The following is a 21,485-nucleotide window of genomic DNA, read 5'->3' on the forward strand; positions in this document are numbered from 1 at the left end:
AAAGAAGAAGCACGGACAACTTCAGCGGAGACTATATAGATAACAACAACAACAACAACAACATTCAATTTATATAGCATCCTTCAGGACTTAACACCCACTCAGAGCGGTTTACAAAGTATATTATTACTATCCCCACAACAAAACACCCAGTGAGGTGGGTGGGGCTGAGAGAGCTCCAGAGAACTGTGACTAGCCCAAGGTCACCCAGCTGGCTTCAAGTGGAGGAGCAGGGAATCAAACTCAGCTCTCCAGATTAAAGTCCCGTGCTCTTAACCACTACACCAAACTGTCATCAGGAGATAAAAAAACTTCACAGCATTTTCTGGCTGTTTACAACTTCAAGGGCCTAGATTCAGAAACACTACAGCTATTACCTAACCCTATTCATAGTCCTTCCCAGGGAACTAAGTTCTTTTTAATTAATTTATTTAACTTCTCCATATCAGAACCTTGTGAGATAAGTTAGGTAAAGAAGATGCAGGACTGTCAAGTTCATAGTGAGGGTGGGAGTGCCTGGCCCCAGCTCCTGTTTCCCATTGCTGCTCTGAGCAGCAGTAGGTGGGAGAAAAATAGAACAAAAAATAGCAGTTAGGCTGACAACATGTTATTACTTCTGGGAGAAATCTAGAACTGTAACCAGCGATTCCTAGACAGTTGTGACATCACTTTTGGGTTTTCCCTAGAAGTGATGTCACACTGTCACTAGTGGAAGCTCCCACCCTATATTCATACCCTTCCAGTTTTTTGATATGTAATGGGCCAAGGCTCTTGCACTGGGGACTCTGACAAGCAGGTACATTACTCTATGTGCAGTTATCATAGGTTGCCAGAGGAGAACAGCATCTATCCTGCTTCATCAAGGATAGTTAGAATCTGGTGCTAGCTCAGTGACTATATAATGGGCCGAGGCAGTTCCATCTTGTCCTATAAAACTGCTCATGCACTTAGCATCACTCAACCTGCATTCCCGCTTACCTCCAGACAGACAGCTCTAACTTGAGAATATTGTGGATAGACTAGAATATGATGCTGAGTCTTCAATAGATGCCAATGAATGTACCTTGTTCAAACTCTCTCAATTACACTTGAGGCGTACTCCTGATTTTTGCTGTCTTTTCCAAACAAAACAACAACAAAAACCCTTCCCTCCACACAATCACACTGTTTGGCCCTGCAAAATGTTGTGGAAACATGAACTGCTGGACTCTTGATCTCATTTTGAGTGATTCTTGTATTGCTTTTGGGAGGCGCTGTGAATTCAGCCAGAAGAGTCCAGAAGCTGGCAAAAGGGAATGAGATGCCATAGTAACTAGATATGTTGTTTTAACATTGTGCCAGTTGAGTTAAAATATGCGAGAAGACAAGCAGTTGCTAAGATGCTAAATCCATGCAGAGGTGCCTGTGGGGTTTTGATGTATCAGGATCCATTTAAGCAAAATACACAGGACTGTGTCCCATACACAAGTATACATACATAACAATGATAATAACAGGCAGACACATTTCCAAACATGCTTGCATAGAAACATGTATCTGAAGATCTCATAATTCTCTAGTGACTGCTGACAGGGGCAAGAAATCAAGGCCTAGTTGTCAAGCTGACACCAGTAACTCTGATAGACAAGAATGTTATGGTTATAGCATATTGAACATTCTTGTTTGTCAGAGAATGTGGACTTTGTCTCTTTGGAAATGAGACTGGGTATTAATCAATATGTGTGAAAAACAGTATCCATGGCTGCTTTCATATCAAGGATTTTCCACTTTTCAGCCACCTAACTGGTGCCCCCCGTCACCATTTCCACATGACATCATCTTCTATTTGTGCACAAACCACTAACAGCCCATTCTTTCCACACATAAAAATCTGCTTTATTTTAAACCTGTAAAAAATGGTATTTCCTGGGAAGGATCCTATCAGCAGGGGCAGTTCCTTGTGTCTGAATAGGAAACAGTATAACTGCGGGCCTTCAGGGTGAAGAGCTAGTCCGTTACTCTTTCATTTGTTGATAACCCTCAAAGGCCCAGACCCTGACAACAAATAGCATAACAGAAAAGGATCTGCCTTTTAGACAGAGGGGAGGGGAGAGAACCACAGAGGGGAGGGGAGAGAATCTGCAAATACAAGGCTTTAAAAAGGTTTTTTTTTAAGTATATCATTATTCCTATTCAGTATTACTCATGCTCATTTTTTAAAAAACAGAAGAGAATCACGCACAGGACAGCCTGCCATTCAGGGAGGGGAGAAGGGATTGTCAGAGGTGTCTGCAAATACATGGAAAGTTTTTAAAATAATTTTTAAAAGATACTGTGTTATTTCTATGCAGCACTGTTCCCTATTCTTCTCAAAAACAAAACAAAAACATTAAAACAAAGTTGCTGGAGAATCCTGAGGGTCATGGAAGAACATGGGGGGGGGGGCTTCAATGTACATCATGTGTGAAAGGGAAACTATCTCTAAAAACTGAGAGAAAATCTCCTTAGCAAGGGTGATTTCACATGGAATGGCCATGAAAAATCACCCTGATATGGAAGCAGTCTGTGACTTTGACCCCACCTCTGAGGACTAAGGCCCTATGTTTCATCAAGGGAAAGGTAGAAAAAGTCCAGGACAGAGGAAGATTCAGTTACCAGGGGGTCTGCACTTGCTATCCTAGTTCTGTCTTGTCCAGCTCTATAAACCTATGATAGGTAACTATGACAACACCTACCAACAGTTATAATTTAGAGGGTTTAGCTTTAAGTTAGTATGGACAGGAAGATTTTTGTAGGAAGGTGAAGCGGGAATGCCTTAGATTCAGTTCAATTGCCTTATCATATAATTTTTGTGTTTTATTCTTGGCTGGTGTGTGTGTGTGTATGTGTGTGTAGGGTTGCACGCGCAACCCTAGTGAACTTTTAGGGGACACATTCAATGACTCCCAATAGCAACTGCATACTGTTTAGAATGTGGAGAGGTGAGGACTAATCAGGCCGCATACACAAATGACCTCTGTGTTCCACCTGTCTGTGGGGGGGGCGGGGAGAGGATGAGGTGTGGAATGTTGTGAGCCTCAATCAGCCCACATATGCAAATTACCTTGAAAGGTTGGCACAATCAGAGAAGAGTGGCGGAGCTGGCAGTGGACGTGGGCACAAGCAGGCAGCAGACTGCCAGCCACACAGGGAAGCTGTATCCTTGGGGAAAACACATTTTAACCCTTTTTACCCGCTTAGGGGGCTAATTTCTTAAAATCCCTTCTTAGGGATTTCTTAAAATCCCTTCTTTATATCATGAAAGGAATTCTCTCCTCAAATTTCATGTTTCTAGGTCCAGGGGTTTGGGCTGGGAGTTGATGAGTCAGTCAGGACACTTATTTTTATAGAGAGAGACTAGTTTGATACCCGTGCTTCGCTACGGTATTTAACTAGTTTAAATCCAGTTATAATACTAATGGGTATGTAACATTTTTTGGTTTGTTGGGGAGGGGTTTAGTAGTATAACAGCATAGTACCCAAGCTTCACAAAGGTGTTTGAATAAAGTGAAGTCTGTTAATGCCGAAAACCAATGAAGTGAATTTTGAAATGTAACGTTTATTGAAGAGTTTTTAAAAGGAAAAGATTGTAGTGCAATAAATAAAGTGAAAATAGTAAATAAATAAAGTTTTTTTCCTACTGAAGGACCTCTTTGTAGACCACATTGTTGGTTTTCCCCTCAGGTGCTAGGATTACCAGGCTGGTGGGTAAGCTCACTCTGAAGCAGGCTACATAGAACTGCCCATGTGAGAAGCAGTCATCCCTCAAGTCTATTCCTGCCACCTTCAGTGTCTGCCCCTGGGACCTGTTGATCATCATAGCAAACCGGACCTTGAGGAGGAACTGCAGTCTCTTGAACTCGAAGGGATTATCTGATGGTATGTGTGGTATGAACACCGCCGCAGCAGCCATTTGAGGGGCAGGAAGGGCTTTCTCTGCTTCCTTCACTGCTCCGCAGGGTGGCAGGGAGGACCGGAGCCACTGCTGCCGCTGATGCCGCCTCCACCACCAGCAGCAGGGCCAAAGTAAGTGGGAGTGGGCAGCTGGGGTTGGGGTTGGGGTATGTTTAAATGGCCCTGCCAGGCAACTCTAGTGAACTTTTAGGGGAAGGCTGGGAGGTGCATTTTACCACAGGAAACATTCAATGGCTCACAATAGCAACTGCATACTGTTTAGAATGTGGGCGGTGAGGACCAATCAGGTTGCATATGCAAATGACCTTGAAATGCTGGCCCAATCAGGGAAGAGTGGCCAGGCTGACAGTGGGTGCAGACACAAGCAGGCAGCAGCCTGCCAGCCACACAGAGAAGCTGTATCCCTTTGGGAAAACACATTTTACCCCTTTTTATCCCCTTAGGGGGAGAATTTCTTAAAATCCCTTATTACAGTGCAATTCTAAGCAGAGTTACTCCAGTCTAAGCCCACTGATTTCCATGGGCTTAGACTGGAGTAACTCTGCTTACGATGGATCAATTAGTGGGTGTTTACATCATGAAAGGAATATTCTCTCCAAATTTCATGTTTCTAGGTCCAGGGGTTTGGGCTGGGCATTGATGAGTCAGTCAGGACACATCTTTATATATACATAGATATATTCAGTTTCTCTCTCCAATTTGTTCCTTTTTATTCTTCTAGTTGTTTCTGCTTTAATAAACCATTTAATCTGCATCAGTTACAGCCATTCCTACTGATTAAGTATCTTACCTGCTGAGGTGATAAAAGACCCAGATTAACAGTTAGTAGTTGCAGTTAAGCAGTATTAATGCTATTTGATATTATCTTTTATTAGGTTATGTTTCCCTATGTTTCCCTATGTTTTCACTGTGATCATGTAGAGAAATTCACAGACATTTAAAGAGATCAGTATTCTTTGGGCGAGAGAGATCAGGAGACTTAAGTTGTCTTTGTAGTATTTGTTTTGTTGATTTATATAATATATAAGCAGAGCATATTGAAAGCAAGTAGGGAGCAGACACAAAACCCTTAAAGCCAGTATCGGATTCCCAGATACAGCCTTTGGGTTCTGTGGTGCTTTACTTTCAGCCAACTCACAGCTCTCTTTCTCCCAATGCAAATTAATTTCTAAACTGTTTCTGTGTCCTTTTCTCGACAACTAGATTTCAGACAATCATACAAAAATCCTCCAGTCATGATAAAGGCATTGTTTTTTTTAAAAAAAAGTTATCTGGCAATTTATTCCCAAAAGTCAAGACAGCCCAACATGAAATCGTATTTTGCAGTTAATATTAGAAATAAAGAGACGAAAAATGGTGAAGTCATTAAACTATCACTAAAAACACAAACTTCTAACCCACCACCCAAAATATTTTCATCTCTATACTTTCTCTTTGTACCACAATTTCACTATCTCCAGAGGTATATGGCCCTAAATTGGAACAATCTAGATTCTCTGACATACAAAAAACATAAAATGTTGTCACACTCAGGGTTTTTTTTCAGGAAGAATGCGGGGGAACGGAGTTCTGGAACCTCCTGAACATGGTCACATGGCTGGTGGCCCCGCCCCCTGATCTCCAGACAGAGGGGAGTTTAGATTGCCCTCTGCGCCAGGGGGCGGGGCCACCAGCCATGTGACCATTTTCCCCGAGGGCAACCCACTGAGTTCCACCACCTCTTTTCCCAGAAAAAAAGCCCTGGTCACACTCCATTCTAAAACACACTGATCAGGATCCAAAAGGCTGCAAAATGCAAGAGAAATAACTAGTTGGCAAGGTTTTACAGATCCTAAAGCAAGAAAAGAAACAAAGAACTGCTAGTTTTGTCTGGAAAGAGTATTTATGGAAAAAGCTATATGAATGGATTTTAGCCAACTGAAATCAGTGGAACATACTTTCTAATAAGATATTCATTACCAAATCATTAGAGAAACTAAAATCTTTAGTATACAATTAAGTTTGAAAAATCTAGAGTGAAAAATATAAAACCACAAAACAGCAAGCTTTGCTTATTTCCAGGGGCAGATCTATTATAAATGTAGAGTTCTTTGCGGTGAGATGCCAACTACACTTTATCTACTTTTATACCAAATATGGTATCTCAGAGTAATGTAGAAAATGGTCAAAAACATCACAGTGCCTCCGGTTATGTCATTCAAGCTGTAATCAAAGTTATTCAGGCACTGGCAAGAAGCTTTAGTTATATGTTGTGAGGACGAGCGCTGAACATCTAACTTCAATTATCGAGAGAGATCAGAGGCAGGGATATTCCTAGGTGAGATTCAGGGAAAGACAGGAATGTCTTGATAATTCTTTGGAACTGTGTAAAACAATTCACCTTCAAACATAATCGCTACCTACAATCTCCTTTCCTTTTATGTTTCTTAACTTGGTTCAAGTTTACCACCAATTTGTTTCTCCCCCTAGCAGCACTATGCTTTTGTGAAAGTACAAAACAGTCATAATGTTGCCTTGAAAAGTCTTGGGAGCATCATTGCTATATAAAAGAGTTCCAGGCAGTTGCCTCCCCCTTCCCTGTTTTCCAGATCCATGCACAGCAAGAATCTGGCTCCTAACTCCCGCACCTGGCAGGGAGTGAAGAGGAAGGGGAAAAACAATCAGCGTATCCATCCTTACTATCCCATAGTTACCAGAGTGATAAAGAAGGTTTTGGCAACCTATGTGACAATGAATTAATTCAAAGCCCAGAACTTTCAATCACCTCATATTGGAGCACTAGCCCTGAGTGGGCTTTAATCAACATCCTTTCTTTTCTTGTGTAACAATTCTTGTGTACAATTAAAGCATTAGCTAATATGACGAGAATCCCTTTGGAAAATATGCCATCATGAGAAACTATTTAACTGACCTAACTTGATGAATTCCTTACAGAACACGAGCTCTGAGAAGGGTCATACCACAAAGCCAAAAGAGCTCAGAGTGACTCCAGGGTTGGGACAGTTCCATGGCAGTTGGGAAAGCTGATAGGCAGGCAGGGAGGGAGGCTTTTTTCTTAGCATATTTGACCATTGGTCTTCCAGACTTGGTCGGTTTGTTTCCCCACACCAACTGGCACTGGTTCTATTTTTGCTATGACACACAGATGAAAAGAGAAACAGCTGGCACTCTCACACGTGGCATTATTTTCTCCTTCACTTTAATGTTTCTGCTATTCCTTTTAGGGGGAAAAACTTACAAGCAAGACTCACTTGAATGCATATTGTGTTCTTGTGACATTTTAATATTCTGGTTACTTGGAATAAAATGCTATTTGAAAATGCAAATATTAAGGAGACACATTCTTCCTATTTATAGAACTATATTTTGTTTTTAAATGATCCACCTGCTGTTCACTCTGTGGAAGCTTATACAGGTCAGACAAAAACAGGTGGGAGTGTTGGAAGATTTGTTTAGCGAAATGGATTTTTTTATATGCAGCAAATCACAACCACTGAGAAGTATATTGCTACTTAACAACAGAAATTCTGAATTTTAGTGTTCAATAATATGTGTAGCATGGACTATTTCTATTGAAATATTTCCTGTAGGCTCTGAAATCACGTTTGGTTATTGCCTTCCTTCAGACACTCTCTCTATAGCATGCAGGGGGGAAGCAGCTGATAAGCAGGATTAGCTTTGACATTCTGCTCAATTTAGTTTTGCGCTAAGGACTAATTGCCTAGTCAGGGAAGGGGAAGTGTAACATTTTGGTTGATATGCTTACCCGAGGGCCCTGATCACCTTGATCTCCCTGCAAAGGGGAAAGATGAGATGATAGTTTTAACACAGCATCTGTGTGCTAACCCAGCTCTCTTAAATAATCTCACATCACACTGCTTCAATAGCCGTCAGTTAAGATCTGGAGGGCTTCCATTTATCTTGTTAGTGGCAACAGCATTCTGACTCACCTTCTCCCCTTTTGGACCAGGTGGGCCCTGAAAGAAAAAGGAAACATTTCATTAGCAAATTATTGATAGATTTCACAACCTCCAAGGATTTCATTCACACAAACAGCTGGTGAAATGGCCAACCTGTGTCTGGACAGGGTCACTTCGTTCTGACTATAGAAGGTGGGGATTAACATGATTGGATGCTTTCTAAATTTATTTATTTACTTCATTAATACCATGCCTTTCTCCCCAATAGGGACACAAAGCAGTTTACATCCTTCTCCTCTTCTTCATTTTATCCTTACTACATCACACATTAAACGTGGACAACTAACATGTCAGTAAGGATAGCTCAAATGCTGGTTTTGTTGTCTCCTTTGCTGCCTGGAAGGCTAGATCAACATATCAGAATAATGCAGAAAGGTAATAAATAGGGGTGCATAAAATAACAGGGCTGGAATATGACAAAAGAGAATCTGAAGAGAATGTCTGAAGGCAGGAACTTCTACCAATTAACCCTCCTAAATTAAATCTATTTCCTCAAGCTTGTAAATGGAGACAGGAAAAACAAAATGCCCAACAGCAGAACCATTTTTAACCCAACCATCTAGATGGATAAACAAGAAATTAGTATTCTTTGGCTATTTCAAGACCCATTCACTACATCTCAGTAGTGCAGAATAATTTAAGTTAATATGCCAAGAGATCACAAGCACTCCTTGAATTGCCCTTAAAAGAGTTCAACAAAAATTGAACAATGGTGTGACCAGGAATAGAAGTGCAGAGAGCTGCTCAGTAATTTGATTGACTTAATTATGCCTATTCATCTTCAGTAAATTTTCTGCTCAGTGGCAAGTATATGATCAGGTCATAAAATATCTCAGCAAATATCACTAGTTTTATGAATGCTGGCACTTTTCCTACTTATTCCTATAGCACAGCAAAGGAAATGTGTTCATTCTGCAGTATTCTCTTTGTGTATTCAGAAGTTCCTTAAGGTAGCATGCTGTGAAGAAAGTTCCTTTGTCTGATAATGTAGGATGTTATTACATCCAGAGGGCATCATGATTTGAACCTGACAGACAAAATGGCAGAACTGTCATTTGGTAGTATTGGGTTTTAGACTATTTACCACAATTCTTCAGTGTTACTGCCATTGTATAGTCCCAATTATACATGGTAAAGCCTCAGCTTTGACTGAAAATTTAATATTCATTTCAGATTAAATGCTGTTGGCTCAGGGCCTATTCATATGACCATACAACACACGGATGAAAGTGAAAAAAGCAAGCCACAGGGATTTCAGTCCATGGCAAACTGGTCCTGTGAAACTCAACACCACATGATCAGCAGGCACTGGATTATAATACTTTATGTTTTAAACAAATAAATAACTAGAATTCTTGATAGCAACTGCAGTGTTAAGAGAATGACTGGCATGAGTAAAACACCTGTACGGTATAAGAAAGTCCAGATTTTTCTCATTAGACAGCTGGAATAATATATTTATGTCATCAAGGATTTGGTAGTGTGAACTGAATTTATTCTGAATTTTTACTGTCTGATAGTCATATCTTCCTGTTGGACAAGGAACTGCCCTTGAAGAGTCCAACCTGGAAAAGAAACTATAAACTACAAACTGCTATAGAATGCTGTGGTTGGGATTCTACCTGGAGTGGCTTATAGAGACCATATCACTCTAGACTTGTTTAACCTACCTCCCAATTTGCCTCTGGGTACATTTCAGGATGCCAGCCTTTTTTTTTTAATTAATATTTATTTATTACGTAGAAAAGTACACAAATATAAACACAATTAGACCCCTGGTGAATGTAAAAGAACATACTAGCATCAGACATAAGGGCAATAAAAGAGAAAACCAAAGTCTATAGTCTTTTCTCTGTGCTAGGATCCCTGTGAGTTCCAGATAATCAAAGACAGGATTCCAAATTTCTTCGTAACTGCTTCATTGTGCACTATGCTGCTAGCTAAGGATGCCAGTCTTGACCTTTAAATCTTTATATAGCTTGAACCAACATATCTTAAGAACTACCTACTCTCACATGAACCTATCTGACCATTATGGCCATGTTGAAGGACCCTGTTTTGCATGTCCCCATCATCAGAGGTTAGCTGGGTGGCAAACCGAGAATGGGCTTTCTTGGTCATGGCCAGTATTGTGAAATTGGCTCCCAAGGAAGATTCCTCTGTACCTTCTATTACTGTCTTCCGCCAGAAGGTGAAGATATACGTGTATATGTGTTTGTGTGTCTGTGTCTATATATATAAATTAAGGTTGCCAGCATGAGGCTGGCACCTGGTGGTGGGAGCTCACTAGCAGCATCATTACATTGCTGGCAACATGCCGACATTACTTCTGGTGTGACAGGAAGTGACATCAGTGTGTTGCTGGTGATGCTCTAGCATGAGATCAAAACTTTATGGTTTAGTCATGAACTTTTTAGCAAAAAGATAGAATATCACCAGTGACACTCTGACATCACTTCTGGTTGCACCGGAAGCGACGTTTGTGTGTTGAGATACTGGCAATTGCTCCCCATTCTATCCCGATTTTGCTCCTGCTCACCAGCTGGGCCCACTCAGGATGGGAGATTCTCATACCCAATAAGAAAATGGCAATCCTAAGATAGATAGATAGATAGATAGATAGATAGATAGATAGATAGATAGATAGATAGATAGATAGATAGATAGATAGATAGATAGATAGATAGATAGATAGATAGATAGATAGATAGATAGATAGATAAGGATCTCTTAAATGAAAATCTAGAGCCTCAGTCTTAAATTATGGTAGCAATCCAGAAATTCTTCTCATGTGCAGCAGTGGTTTATTTGCCCACTCTTGTACGCAATGATCTACTGCGCAACAGCTTCATTTTTGAGAGGAGAGGATGGGATGGGGTGCCTGGATTCATTCACCCATCTTCCAAAAAGCCATCAAAGTTAGCTGCACCTTGCACAGTGTGTGTGTCTCAATGGCCTTCCAGCCATTATAAACCTTTTAAAATGTGCATGGTATGATCAAGAGGGCAATCCACATATCTGTTATACTTCTTGGATTCAGACGACCGAGTACAATCCAGTGCTATGAAATAACTGCAAGAATATGAATTAGTCCCATTCTTAACACTTGTGGCCAATAATCAGTGCAATGCTTCTACTAACATTCCTACAATGCAGTAAGAATTGGTACGGGCTACAATTATGCTTGTTAAGATTAAAATGAGAAGAATGATGTGTCAATCGACCATCATTCAAAACATAACTTTTTTATTGTTATAGAGCACAAGGGGTGGGCCTGTTCTTTTCTCAAGGACTCTCAATGGCACGATGGCAAAGTTCATGCTAGAAGCAGCTGTAAGAATGTGAAAGCAGTTTGCATAAATTGTATGAAACTTCAGAGACCAGAGAATTTCGGCGGGGGGGGGGATTACAGTATTTTTACTGGAAACAGAAGTTCTTTTCTCAGAGTGCAATTATCTGCTACAGGCTGCTGAAAGGTTTTTTGATACAGTTTATAACCTATTTAGCACAAGCAAAACCTAGTGAATCAAAAGGGCATGAAAAATTTGCACTTCTAATTGGCTTATCCCCTAACATGGATAGCCCAATCTTGTCAGATCTCAGAAGCTAAGCAGGGTCGGCATTGGTTAGTAATTGGATGGGAGCCCTCCAAAGAAGACTTTGGTTGTTATACAGAGGCAGGCAATGGCAAAGCACCTCTGTTAGTTTTTTGCCTTGAAAACCCTGCAGGGGTTGCCATAAGCCGGCTATGACTTGACAGCACCTTCTACCACCAATTGTCTTATGAATACCACCCTCTCTTTTCCCCCAAACAGTTCTCCAAAGCAGGCAGAAAGGGATCTCAGCCCTGACCAGCATACAGAAATGATGTCAGTGCACCAGCACAATGCCAGCACATCTTCCCACTTCCCCCACTTCCTTTCTGCCAGTGTTTCAGGTGCTGGTAGGCAACAAAGTGAGTTTGCTGGAAACTCTACTTTTTTACTTATCCTAATGTCTTTATCTCCCTTACCCTATGAAAAGTTCTTTCCAAGAATCCTTGGAACCGGAATCCTTTTAAACTCAAGGTTTTTTTCCCCTGATGTTTTGTTCTCTCAGGTGAGCTATGAGGTGGCTGTGACATGCTTAGACTTCCTGGCCTTCCTACCCCGTGTGATCAACTATCAAAAGGATAATTGCTTGCAAAAGTAGATTTTAACCCCCTCTACATAGATTCCAAGAGAACTGGTATGATGTAGTGGATAGAGTCTAATGGCCCAGGTTCAAATTCCCACTCTGTGGAAGAAAGCCGGGTGTTCTTGGGCCAGTCATATTCTCTGTCTAACTTTATTCATATGGTTGTTGTGAGAGAATGGAGGAGGGATGAATGTTCTAATCTATTCTGGGTCCCCACTGGAGAGAAAAGAGGAATATTAATAAATAAATGCAATTAAATTCAAATGCATAATATTTGCAGTGTGGTATTTCCCCATTTGCACACTCAGGGCATGTCACAATCCTCCATGCAGTTGAATGTGTTGTGTAGCTTTTATTTCTTCCCTTGTCCTGTTTTGTGGGTTGGGGTATAGGGCCAAACTACAAGTGACGAATGACACAGGTTGGACACTTGTCAGCTTCCCTCAAGTTTTGATGGGAAATGTAGGCAGCTTGGCAGAATGTTGGACAAGTGACAGTTGAAAAGTCCATTGGACAGCAGTTGGACAGCCAAGCTGCAAGAACAGGATGCCTACATTTCCTATCAAAACTTGAGGGAAGCTGACAAGTGTCCAACCTGTGACATTCGTCACTTGTAGCTTGGCCCATAGAGATGTTAGTCACAGAGGTATACCAGCATAGTAGTGCTTTAGTGGGTTCCTTCAATGCATACCATGCCAATCCATGTTTGGTAGCTGTCCGCAGTGTTGCTATGTACTATAGGGCTGCTACAATGCCCTCAGTTCCTTAAGATTTTTTCCCCTATCATTTCCCGCTGGGAGCAGAGAAGATACTGACTAACTACACCAATGCTGCACTGGAATCAGCAACCCACCAATTCTTAGGGGGTCAGCTGCCATGCTCCTGCTATAAATATCTCTGCAGGAGTTCTTCTGGAATACTCTTCTGTGTACTTAATGAATCTGACACAACTGTTCCACAGTGCTTTGTTAGAGAACAAAAGCCCTCGATGCTTTAGAAAGTGACTTTTAAAAAAAAATTCCGGTGTAGGCACAATTCATTTTAAAATTATGTTCAATATTGTTCAGATAAAGAGTTATTCCTGTTCCCAATTAAGTATATATAAATTCCACTGAAATACTTCAGTGCTTAATTGTATTCTGCATTGTGTTCAAAGGAAGATAAACTGGGGATATAGCCAGCTTTGGAAAAGAGGAAGACGAAGATGAGCAGCAGGAGTCTAACAAAAGTGGGACCTGGGGAAAAAGTGGTAAGAGGAACCAGGGGCCAAAGAAAAGAAAGGTGAAGCAAGGCTGGGAACATGATGCTGGGCTGCCCCAGCCACGGCTGCAGGTCACAGTTTATAGTTCCCTTGCAGGTTTCTCTACTCTTTGGTGGCCTTTGCTAGTGCTATGCTCTCTTTCAAGTGTGTCTTGCAATGTCTTGGAAAAACAAAATAATGTATCAATTTGGTTACACCAATAACACCACTGAGAGGGGGAAATAGGGAAACAAAATGCAAGGAGCTGCAGCAGCAACTTGTAAATACTCTGCTCCTTGAAATCATCCCCCCTTCTCCCCACTGCTCTGCATGCTTACACACTGAAGGAGAAATGGAGCAGTCAGGTGTTCAGTCTGCACTTTCCTTAAATGCCCCAGGTACAGTGGTGACTGTGTCCCTAGATGCTGACTCAGCACTCACTGAAGATAACAACAACATTCAATTTATATACCGCCCTTCAGGACAACTTAATGCCCACCCAGAGTGGTTTACTAAGTATGTCATTATTATCCCCACAACAAAACACCCTGTGAGGTGGGTGGGGCTGAGAGAGCGACTAACCCAAGGTCACCCAGCTGGCTTCAAGTGGAAGAGTGGGGAATCAAACCTGGCTCTCCAGATTAAAGTCCCGTGCTCTTAACCACTACACCAAACTGGCTCTCATGGGGCTCAACTTGACAACCAATAATTAGAAAGTCATGTGATTTGTTGTCACATGATGCTTACAGTAGAGTTGCAGTAGAGTTGCCAATATGGGTTTGGAAATCCCTGGAAATTTGGGGGTAGAACCTGAGAAGGGCAGAGTTTCAAGGACTTCAGTGGTTTATAAAGGCCATAGAACCCTCCTTCTGAAGTAGCCATTTTCTGAAGGCAACTGACCTCTTTTGTCTGGAGATCAATTGCAATTCCAGAAGAACTTCAGGTCCCATCAGGCAACCCTAGTTTATGGGGATAATCTGGATAGAGTGAGGATGCCCAGAGTGAATGTTTGTCTTGCTCAGAAGTGCTAGCATCTCTTGTTAGTCCATATCATTCTGATTTACATTGTTCCTGGGAGCAGACATTGGCAGAGGAGATACGCTGAATCATGAAAGGTAACATATGGAGACTTGGATAGGAAAGACCACACTGCCAAGCATCTTGCAATATTATTTCTTTTGTGTCCCTTCTGTGAGCCCTGCAAACTGAAGTGGTGTGGTTTTGGACATTATTGAATTTGGCTATGTTTTCAGAAAAATCATTATAGTAGCTACTGCACAATGCCAATAGCTTGCTTTGGATCACATTTGCAAAGGTTCCATAAACATTTCCGGTGGTTTTGCACAGCTTTCATTTCTCTCTCAATGCTGCCTCCTCTACTGCTCTGTGTGTAACTCATTCTTGAAACACTTTCTGAAACCCAGAAGAAAATATTTCTGTCATTTTAATTTTAATTCTTACTTTTAGACAGTTTAGTTTCGTTTTATCACATAGCGGGAAAATAACAGAAAAAGTATAAGCAAACAGTACGTGACAAAAGCAGAATTTTAAACTAGAACATGGATTTTGATTGACTGATTGATTGACATGCTTCATTTATACCCCACCTTTCTCCACAATGGGGACCTACAGCAGATTACATCACAACCACCCTGTAGGTAGGTTAGTCTGCGAGTGTTAGAGTGGTCCCAAATCACATAATAATCTTTCATGGCAGAGGGGGGATTCAAATCTGACAGTGCAATCCTATGTAGAGTTACTCGCATCTAAGTCAATGGGCCCAGACTGGTGTAACTCTGCACAGGATTACAGTGTGAGCCACAGAGATCCTAGTCTGATACTCTAACCAGCACACCACACTAGCTGTATTTACAGCATCTGTATTACAAAAATAATCCTTATTACATTATTTTATCTTATAAATTATAAAGAAATGGCAGCATACTTCACTTATACCCTCACCCACCAGAGATCGACTCTTTCATATACCCATCCCAGGATTTTGGAGGCTTTAATCTTTATAATGTTTCACCAACCATTTTGAAGACATGCTGAACAGCAACTGATATGAGGATGATCTGGCTGTCCCCCTACTGATCGCCAGGGTTGATTCGCCTGATCTGGCTGGCTAGGTGGGTGTCCCTTTCCTCCCCTACCAGTCCATGTGCATCCCTGCCAAAGCTGCGCACTTGGTGGAAGAGGATGATCATCCCAGACAGAAAGAATATACCGTTCTTCACTCGCTGAACAGCAACATAAACCGTTTTTTCCCCATTGCTTATATTTCTCTTTCTACCGAGCCCCCCAAAATTATGTCAGTGAACCCTCCGCAACTACAACATGGGCATCTGCAATGGGGAAAAGCTTGCAGAAATAGTTTTCCCCTTTAAGTTTCCTTAAGTCATTAGAATATATGCTTGGATAAAAGCCTCTCTCTCTTACAGGTAAATTATAATTTATCAGAGTTCAGTCATCTGAATATGCACTCTTGTTTAGAACCTAAAGTAGTCAACTAGAAATCCATTTACTCCAAAACTACAGCACCCATCAGAAACTAGGAACTGATCAGTAGACCCACCATCTTTCCACTGCTATTTAAGGATGACTCCCTACAACCAGTGTGGGGGTAGTGGTAGTAGCATGGGCGGACCTGGGCTCAAATACCACCAATTCCTTAAGCTGACTAGGTAACCTTGGGCCAGTCTCTATTTCCCAACCTAATCTACCTGATAAGAGTTATTGAGAGGATAAAATGCAGGAAGGGTGAAGGAAGCCAAAATCTGCCCCTGGGTTAAATCATGGGAAATATTTATTTGAAAATTAGTATGTCACTAAGTTGCTTTTACAGAGGTGCAGCACAATCCCAAACAGTGTCACATCCTTCTAAACCCAATTAAGTCAATGGGCTTAGAAAGATGTAAATTTGTTTGGGATTGCAGTGCTTTCCATGGTCATAGATCCAGAGGAGTTAGCCGAGTTAGTCTGTAGTAGCAAAATAGTAAAGAGTCCAGTAGCACCTTTAAGAATAACCAACTTTATTGTAGCATAAGCTTTCGAGAGCCACAACTCTCTCCGTTAGATGCATCAATGAAGAGAGCTGTGGCTCTCAAAAGCTTATGCTACAATAAAGTTGGTTAGTCTTAAAGGTGCTGCTGGACTCTTTACTATTTTGTTTAGGATTGCATTGCCAAGTACTTGCCCCTAGCAGTGGTTCTCTCTATTGGTGCCCTCACTGGCATACTACAAACCCTTGCTCAGTTCATCTAAAGCAAGTACGCTTATTTTCTGTTGTCAGATTTCAGAAAGTATGCTGATAGGAGTCAATTGCAAAAGGAAGCTAAATTGACTAGGGTATAGTATTATTGTTAAAATAGATTCACGGCAGTCACCAGAAATGACTGCATTGAAATTCAGGAAGCAGAACAATAAATCAACCAGCTGCAAAACTGCATGAGAGAAAAAAAATTAACCCCACACACAAGCTGAAAGAAAGGAATAAAAGGCCTGCCCTAGAATTTATAACAGAAGAACAAGCGACTATGAGGAAAATTATTGAAGTATTCTGTTCTTCCTTTCTGCAGAAGATCGGTGTTTATTGCAATGCCAAACTGTGTTAAGCCTGGGAAGTGAGCTAAAGCCATAAACAGATTTATAACTTCACACCTTTCATTTTGCATTGAAGATTAAAGGGACCATAGAAGAAACGTAGGGGGTGAAAGAAAAAGAAAAAATAAACAAACGCTGTTGAATCTCTCAGTCAGCCCTACTTATCAGAAGTTCACAGCCATGATGTTTGTGTTAGCTTAAAAAAAAACCAGCATCTTTGTGATGATATCTTTATTACTGAGCAGTTTCTTCAGAGGGTATGAAAGTCTGTCTGAGCTTCACGGAGGAGCCTTTTGGGTACTGGAGGCTTGATGCTAATCACAAGGCTCCTGCATATGGAAGCAATTAGCAGAGTCCAGGTCTGAACAAAAAGTTTGACTGAGGAAGAGGAGAAGCTTTTAAAAGAAGACCGATCAAGTCAAACGGAATTTAGGACTTATAAAACTGCACGGATAAGGGAAGCACATTCTGGCTTTCTTTTCCAACACAAAGCAGTGCCTCCTGCCAATCACAAGGATGATAGCCTTGCTTTCCGAAGACTTTTGAGGTTTTAACATGCTGCTGCTACATTAAAAAAAATATACACCCCCACATGCCTCATTGTCATATGCTTCCACTTACTCACTTTTGGTAAGTTGAACTTCACCATGAAGTATTTCATTATTTTATCCTAAATCTGAAAAGCAGATCCTATGTTAGAGATTCATAGAGCTTGATCAAGTGTCTACAGGTCTGAACTATACCTCAGTGTCACCAAAGACTAGTCAGCATCTTTTCCTTTCAGCAGTTTGAATATTTAAAGATGGGAACAGTATCACTTGTCTAAGTATAAAAGAGGACCATCCAATGTCTTGGATGAAATTTACCCAGTGATGTTCCAACAGAACACAGAAAGCCAATATATTTAGCAGACTGCGACCTGTCCTATACTCAGCATTCATATCTAGATAATACAGGACTCTTTTGGTCTAGAAATGCTGCAGAACTAATGCACATTTCGGAAGCAGCTTAAGGCCTCATTTGAAGATGTTGCTGGTGTAATCCCTGTGAGGTTAATTGGTCTAGCCCAGTGGGGTGGAGTCAGAAGCTAGAGGCAGGCTGCTGAGGAGGAGGCTGTTTGCTGGGGAGCTTAATAAATTATAAGCTCTTATCACCTTAATAAGGTAATCAAATGTTGTATGTAAAATATGATTTAAAGTGGTGTTTGTGTATTGTGTTTGGTTGGTGTTACTGGGATTGTATTATTTTTGCAGGGCTATAATTCCCAACAAGAAGACCGAAGCCTGGGGTACAGTTGCTTCAAATGGATGAGAGAGGACTCATCATCACTTCTTGGATGTGGAACTGTTTGCCTTTTCAAGGACATTGTTGATTTTGAGTTTTTTGTATGGTTGCACTTAAGAGTTAATTTTATTTTAATTTGTATTTTATTAATTGTTAAAAAGTTTAAAAGGAAAAAAAATCTTTCTTAAAATTGTGTGAAAGTTGCTTCATAAGCCCCATAGAACCCATGAAAAGAGAGGTTACACTGGCAGGCAACAAAAACATGCCTGTGTGATTGTGCTTGCATTCAGAATCTAATTTAAATTATACTGACTAGACATGGGCACGATCCAAAAAAAATACCAATCAAGCTGTTCGTGGATCCACGCTGGTGATGAGTCCAGATCACCGATTCACTCCGATCAAGTCCTGTTTCCGATCTGGGATCTGAGCACCCCCCCACACACACTTAGAGCAGATGGGGGAGAGTTTTTAACCCTGTGACGAGCCGCTTCCCCTCAGGGAGGGGACGTTTTCTCTCTCTCACACACACACGCACACACTTAGAGCAGATGGGGGGAAAGTTTTTAACCCGGCGTTTTCTCTCTCGCACACACGCACACACACACGCACTTAGAGCAGAGGGGGGGAAAGTTTTTAACCCGTCCCTGCCTCTCTAAATAGAGAGAGAGAGAGACACCCCATCAACAAGTTTCAGCCAGCTTTAAAAAAAAAGCAGGGATAGAATCCTCCATCCCACCCGATTTTAAAAGCAAGCAGCCAGTCTTCCAAAAGCATATTTTAAACAGGAAGAAAGTAAAGCAAGGATCCACACTGATCCTCGCGGATCCTATGGTTTTTTAAATAGGAAAAACACAAATGAAACATCAAATCACATACCAACTCGCAAAAAGCAGGCACTGGGCTGAGAAGCCAGGAGGAGAGAGATATCTCTTTTCAGTTAACTCTTTCAGCACTGAACGAACTCAGGAGAGGAGCGCAAAACAGCTTGATAGCTGCTCTCAAAGCAAGGGGTTTTTGAAAGAGTTAACACTGAGAAGCGATCTCTTCTTAACTCTTTCAACGGCACTGAATGAACTGAGGATGAGAGAAAGCCAGGGTTTTTTGTTTTCTCTCTCTCTCTCTTAACCCCTTCCTCTCCCAATCACTTTGCTTATATTTTTCTCAGGAAGCCACCTTTTCACTCAACTGTTTGCTTTTCCTCGCTAGGGGAAATATTATCAAGTTTCAGACAGAGCTCAGGCATTCCCCTGCCTCCGTTGCCAGGGGAACAGATTGTTGGCGCCTGAATGTCTAGCTTCCCGGTCCTATCACGAACGCCCCGGAGTCCCGACTGCTGGATTGTTTGCTGTGGAAGACAACCAGGTCACGATTGGGAGATTGCCACTATCGTGGGGTTTTTTTATCGTAATCCAGATCGTGCCCATCTCTAATACTGACATACAATGTGTGCATACAATGTTAGCACACCAGTGCAATGCCCACCCAGGCTATGGATCTCCAGCATGCCAAAGTTGTATGTGAAGTTACTAACAGCCCAGTTTGAAAAAGAATACTGATTGTTACCTTTGGTACAGAAAAAGAAAAACAGTAAGAAAAATCTAGGAATGATAATATTGGTGGGTAACAAATCTTTCAGTGATGTTAAGGTTTCAGAACAGGAGTCTGACTTTCATACATGCAATCTTGGGCTTCTTAACAACAATATGATCTGATAACCAGAAGAGATTCTAGAGTTATGATATTTAGAAGGAATTCTGTATTCAGTACAAATCAAGGTATTTTGGAATCATATGAAAGTGGAAAAGGATACAGAAAAGAAAATTATGTGCCAGGGAAGAACAAAAAACAAAGTTTTCATACTGCAGTGGTTACCAAGTGAAATCTCTCTAACAATAAAAAACAGGTTAAAACTAGACATGGGCATGATAAAAAAAAAATACAGATCAAGCTGTTCGTGGATCCACGCTGGTGACGAGTCCAGATCACCGATTCACTCAGATCAAGTCCTGTTTCCGATCTGGAAACTGGGATCAGACGGGCGCCCCCCCCCCCACACACGCAAACAGAGCAGATGGGGAAAAAAGTTTTTAACCCAGTGACGAGCCGCCTCCCCTCAGGGAGGGGACGTTTTCTCTCTCTCACACACACACGCACGCACTTAGAGCAGAGGGGGGGAAAGTTTTTAACCCGGCGTTTTCTCTCTCGCACACACGCACCCACTTAGAGCAGAGGGGAGGGAAAGTTTTTAACCCGTCCCTGCCTCTCCAAATAGAGAGAGAGAGAGAGAGACACCCCATCAACAAGTTTCAGCCAGCTTTAAAAAAAAAGCAGGGATAGAATCCTCCATCCCACCCGATTTTAAAAGCAAGCAGCCAGTCTCCCGAAAGCATATTTTAAACAGGAAGAAAGTAAAACCAGGATCCACACGGATCCTCGCGGATCCTATGGTTTTTTAAATAGGAAAAACACAAATGAAACATCAAATCACATACTAACTTCTTGCAAAAAGTAGGCACTGGGCTGAGAAGCCAGGAGGAGAGAGATATCTCTTTTCAGTTAACTCTTTCAGCACTGAATGAACTCAGGAGGGGAATGCAAAAAAGCTTGATAGCTGCTCTCAAAGCAAGGGGTTTTTGAAAGAGTTAACACTGAGAAGAGCTTTTCCTCGTTAGGGGAAATATTATCAAGTTTCAAACAGAGCTCAGGCATTCCCCTGCCTCTGTTGCCAGGAGAACAGATTGTTGGTGTCTGAATGTCTAACTTCCCGGTCCTATCATGATCGCCCCGGAGTCCCGACTGCTGGATCGTTTGCTGTGGAAGACAACGATCCACCAGGTCACGATTGGGAGATTGCTATTATCGTGGGTTTTTTTAATTGTAATCCAGATCGTGCCCATCTCTAGTTAAAACTACTAAACAAGTTTTCAAAGAATATAGGGTGAACATTTGGTTGGCATGATTTATAGATAGATAACTATATAGATAACATTTAAAATGGCATCCCCCCATAGCTGCATTTTGGCATCACAGACTAACAGGAGATTGTTAATGGTATGCACAAACATTGCTGTGCTCACATGTCCTCTTTCTCCTCCACTTGTGCATGGCACGCAAGTAAAAGCTTCCTATGTCTTGTCGAAGGCTTTCACGGCCGGTGACACTGAGAGATCTCTGTCTTTTTGGTGCTACACCTCTGAAGATGCCAGCCACAGCTGCTGGCAAAACGTCGGGAACTACAATGCCAAGACCACGGCAATACAGCC

General features: G+C 41.5%; 1 protein-coding gene across 1 annotated transcript in view; it reads right to left on the minus strand.

Annotated features, from left to right (window-relative positions):
* The window catches only part of LOC129336491 (collagen alpha-1(XXV) chain-like), a 79,497-nt gene that overhangs the window by 50,871 nt on the left and 7,141 nt on the right, over positions 1–21,485 (minus strand). Inside the window, exons 2-3 of the mRNA XM_054989618.1 lie at positions 7,884–7,910; positions 7,700–7,726 (exon numbers count right to left, since the gene is read on the minus strand). Of these exons, the coding sequence (XP_054845593.1) occupies positions 7,700–7,726; positions 7,884–7,910 (54 nt within the window). The remainder of the gene's footprint in view (positions 1–7,699; positions 7,727–7,883; positions 7,911–21,485) is intronic.

This window comes from Eublepharis macularius, chromosome 10 (assembly GCF_028583425.1).
Source record: "Eublepharis macularius isolate TG4126 chromosome 10, MPM_Emac_v1.0, whole genome shotgun sequence".
NCBI lineage: Eukaryota > Metazoa > Chordata > Lepidosauria > Squamata > Eublepharidae > Eublepharis > Eublepharis macularius.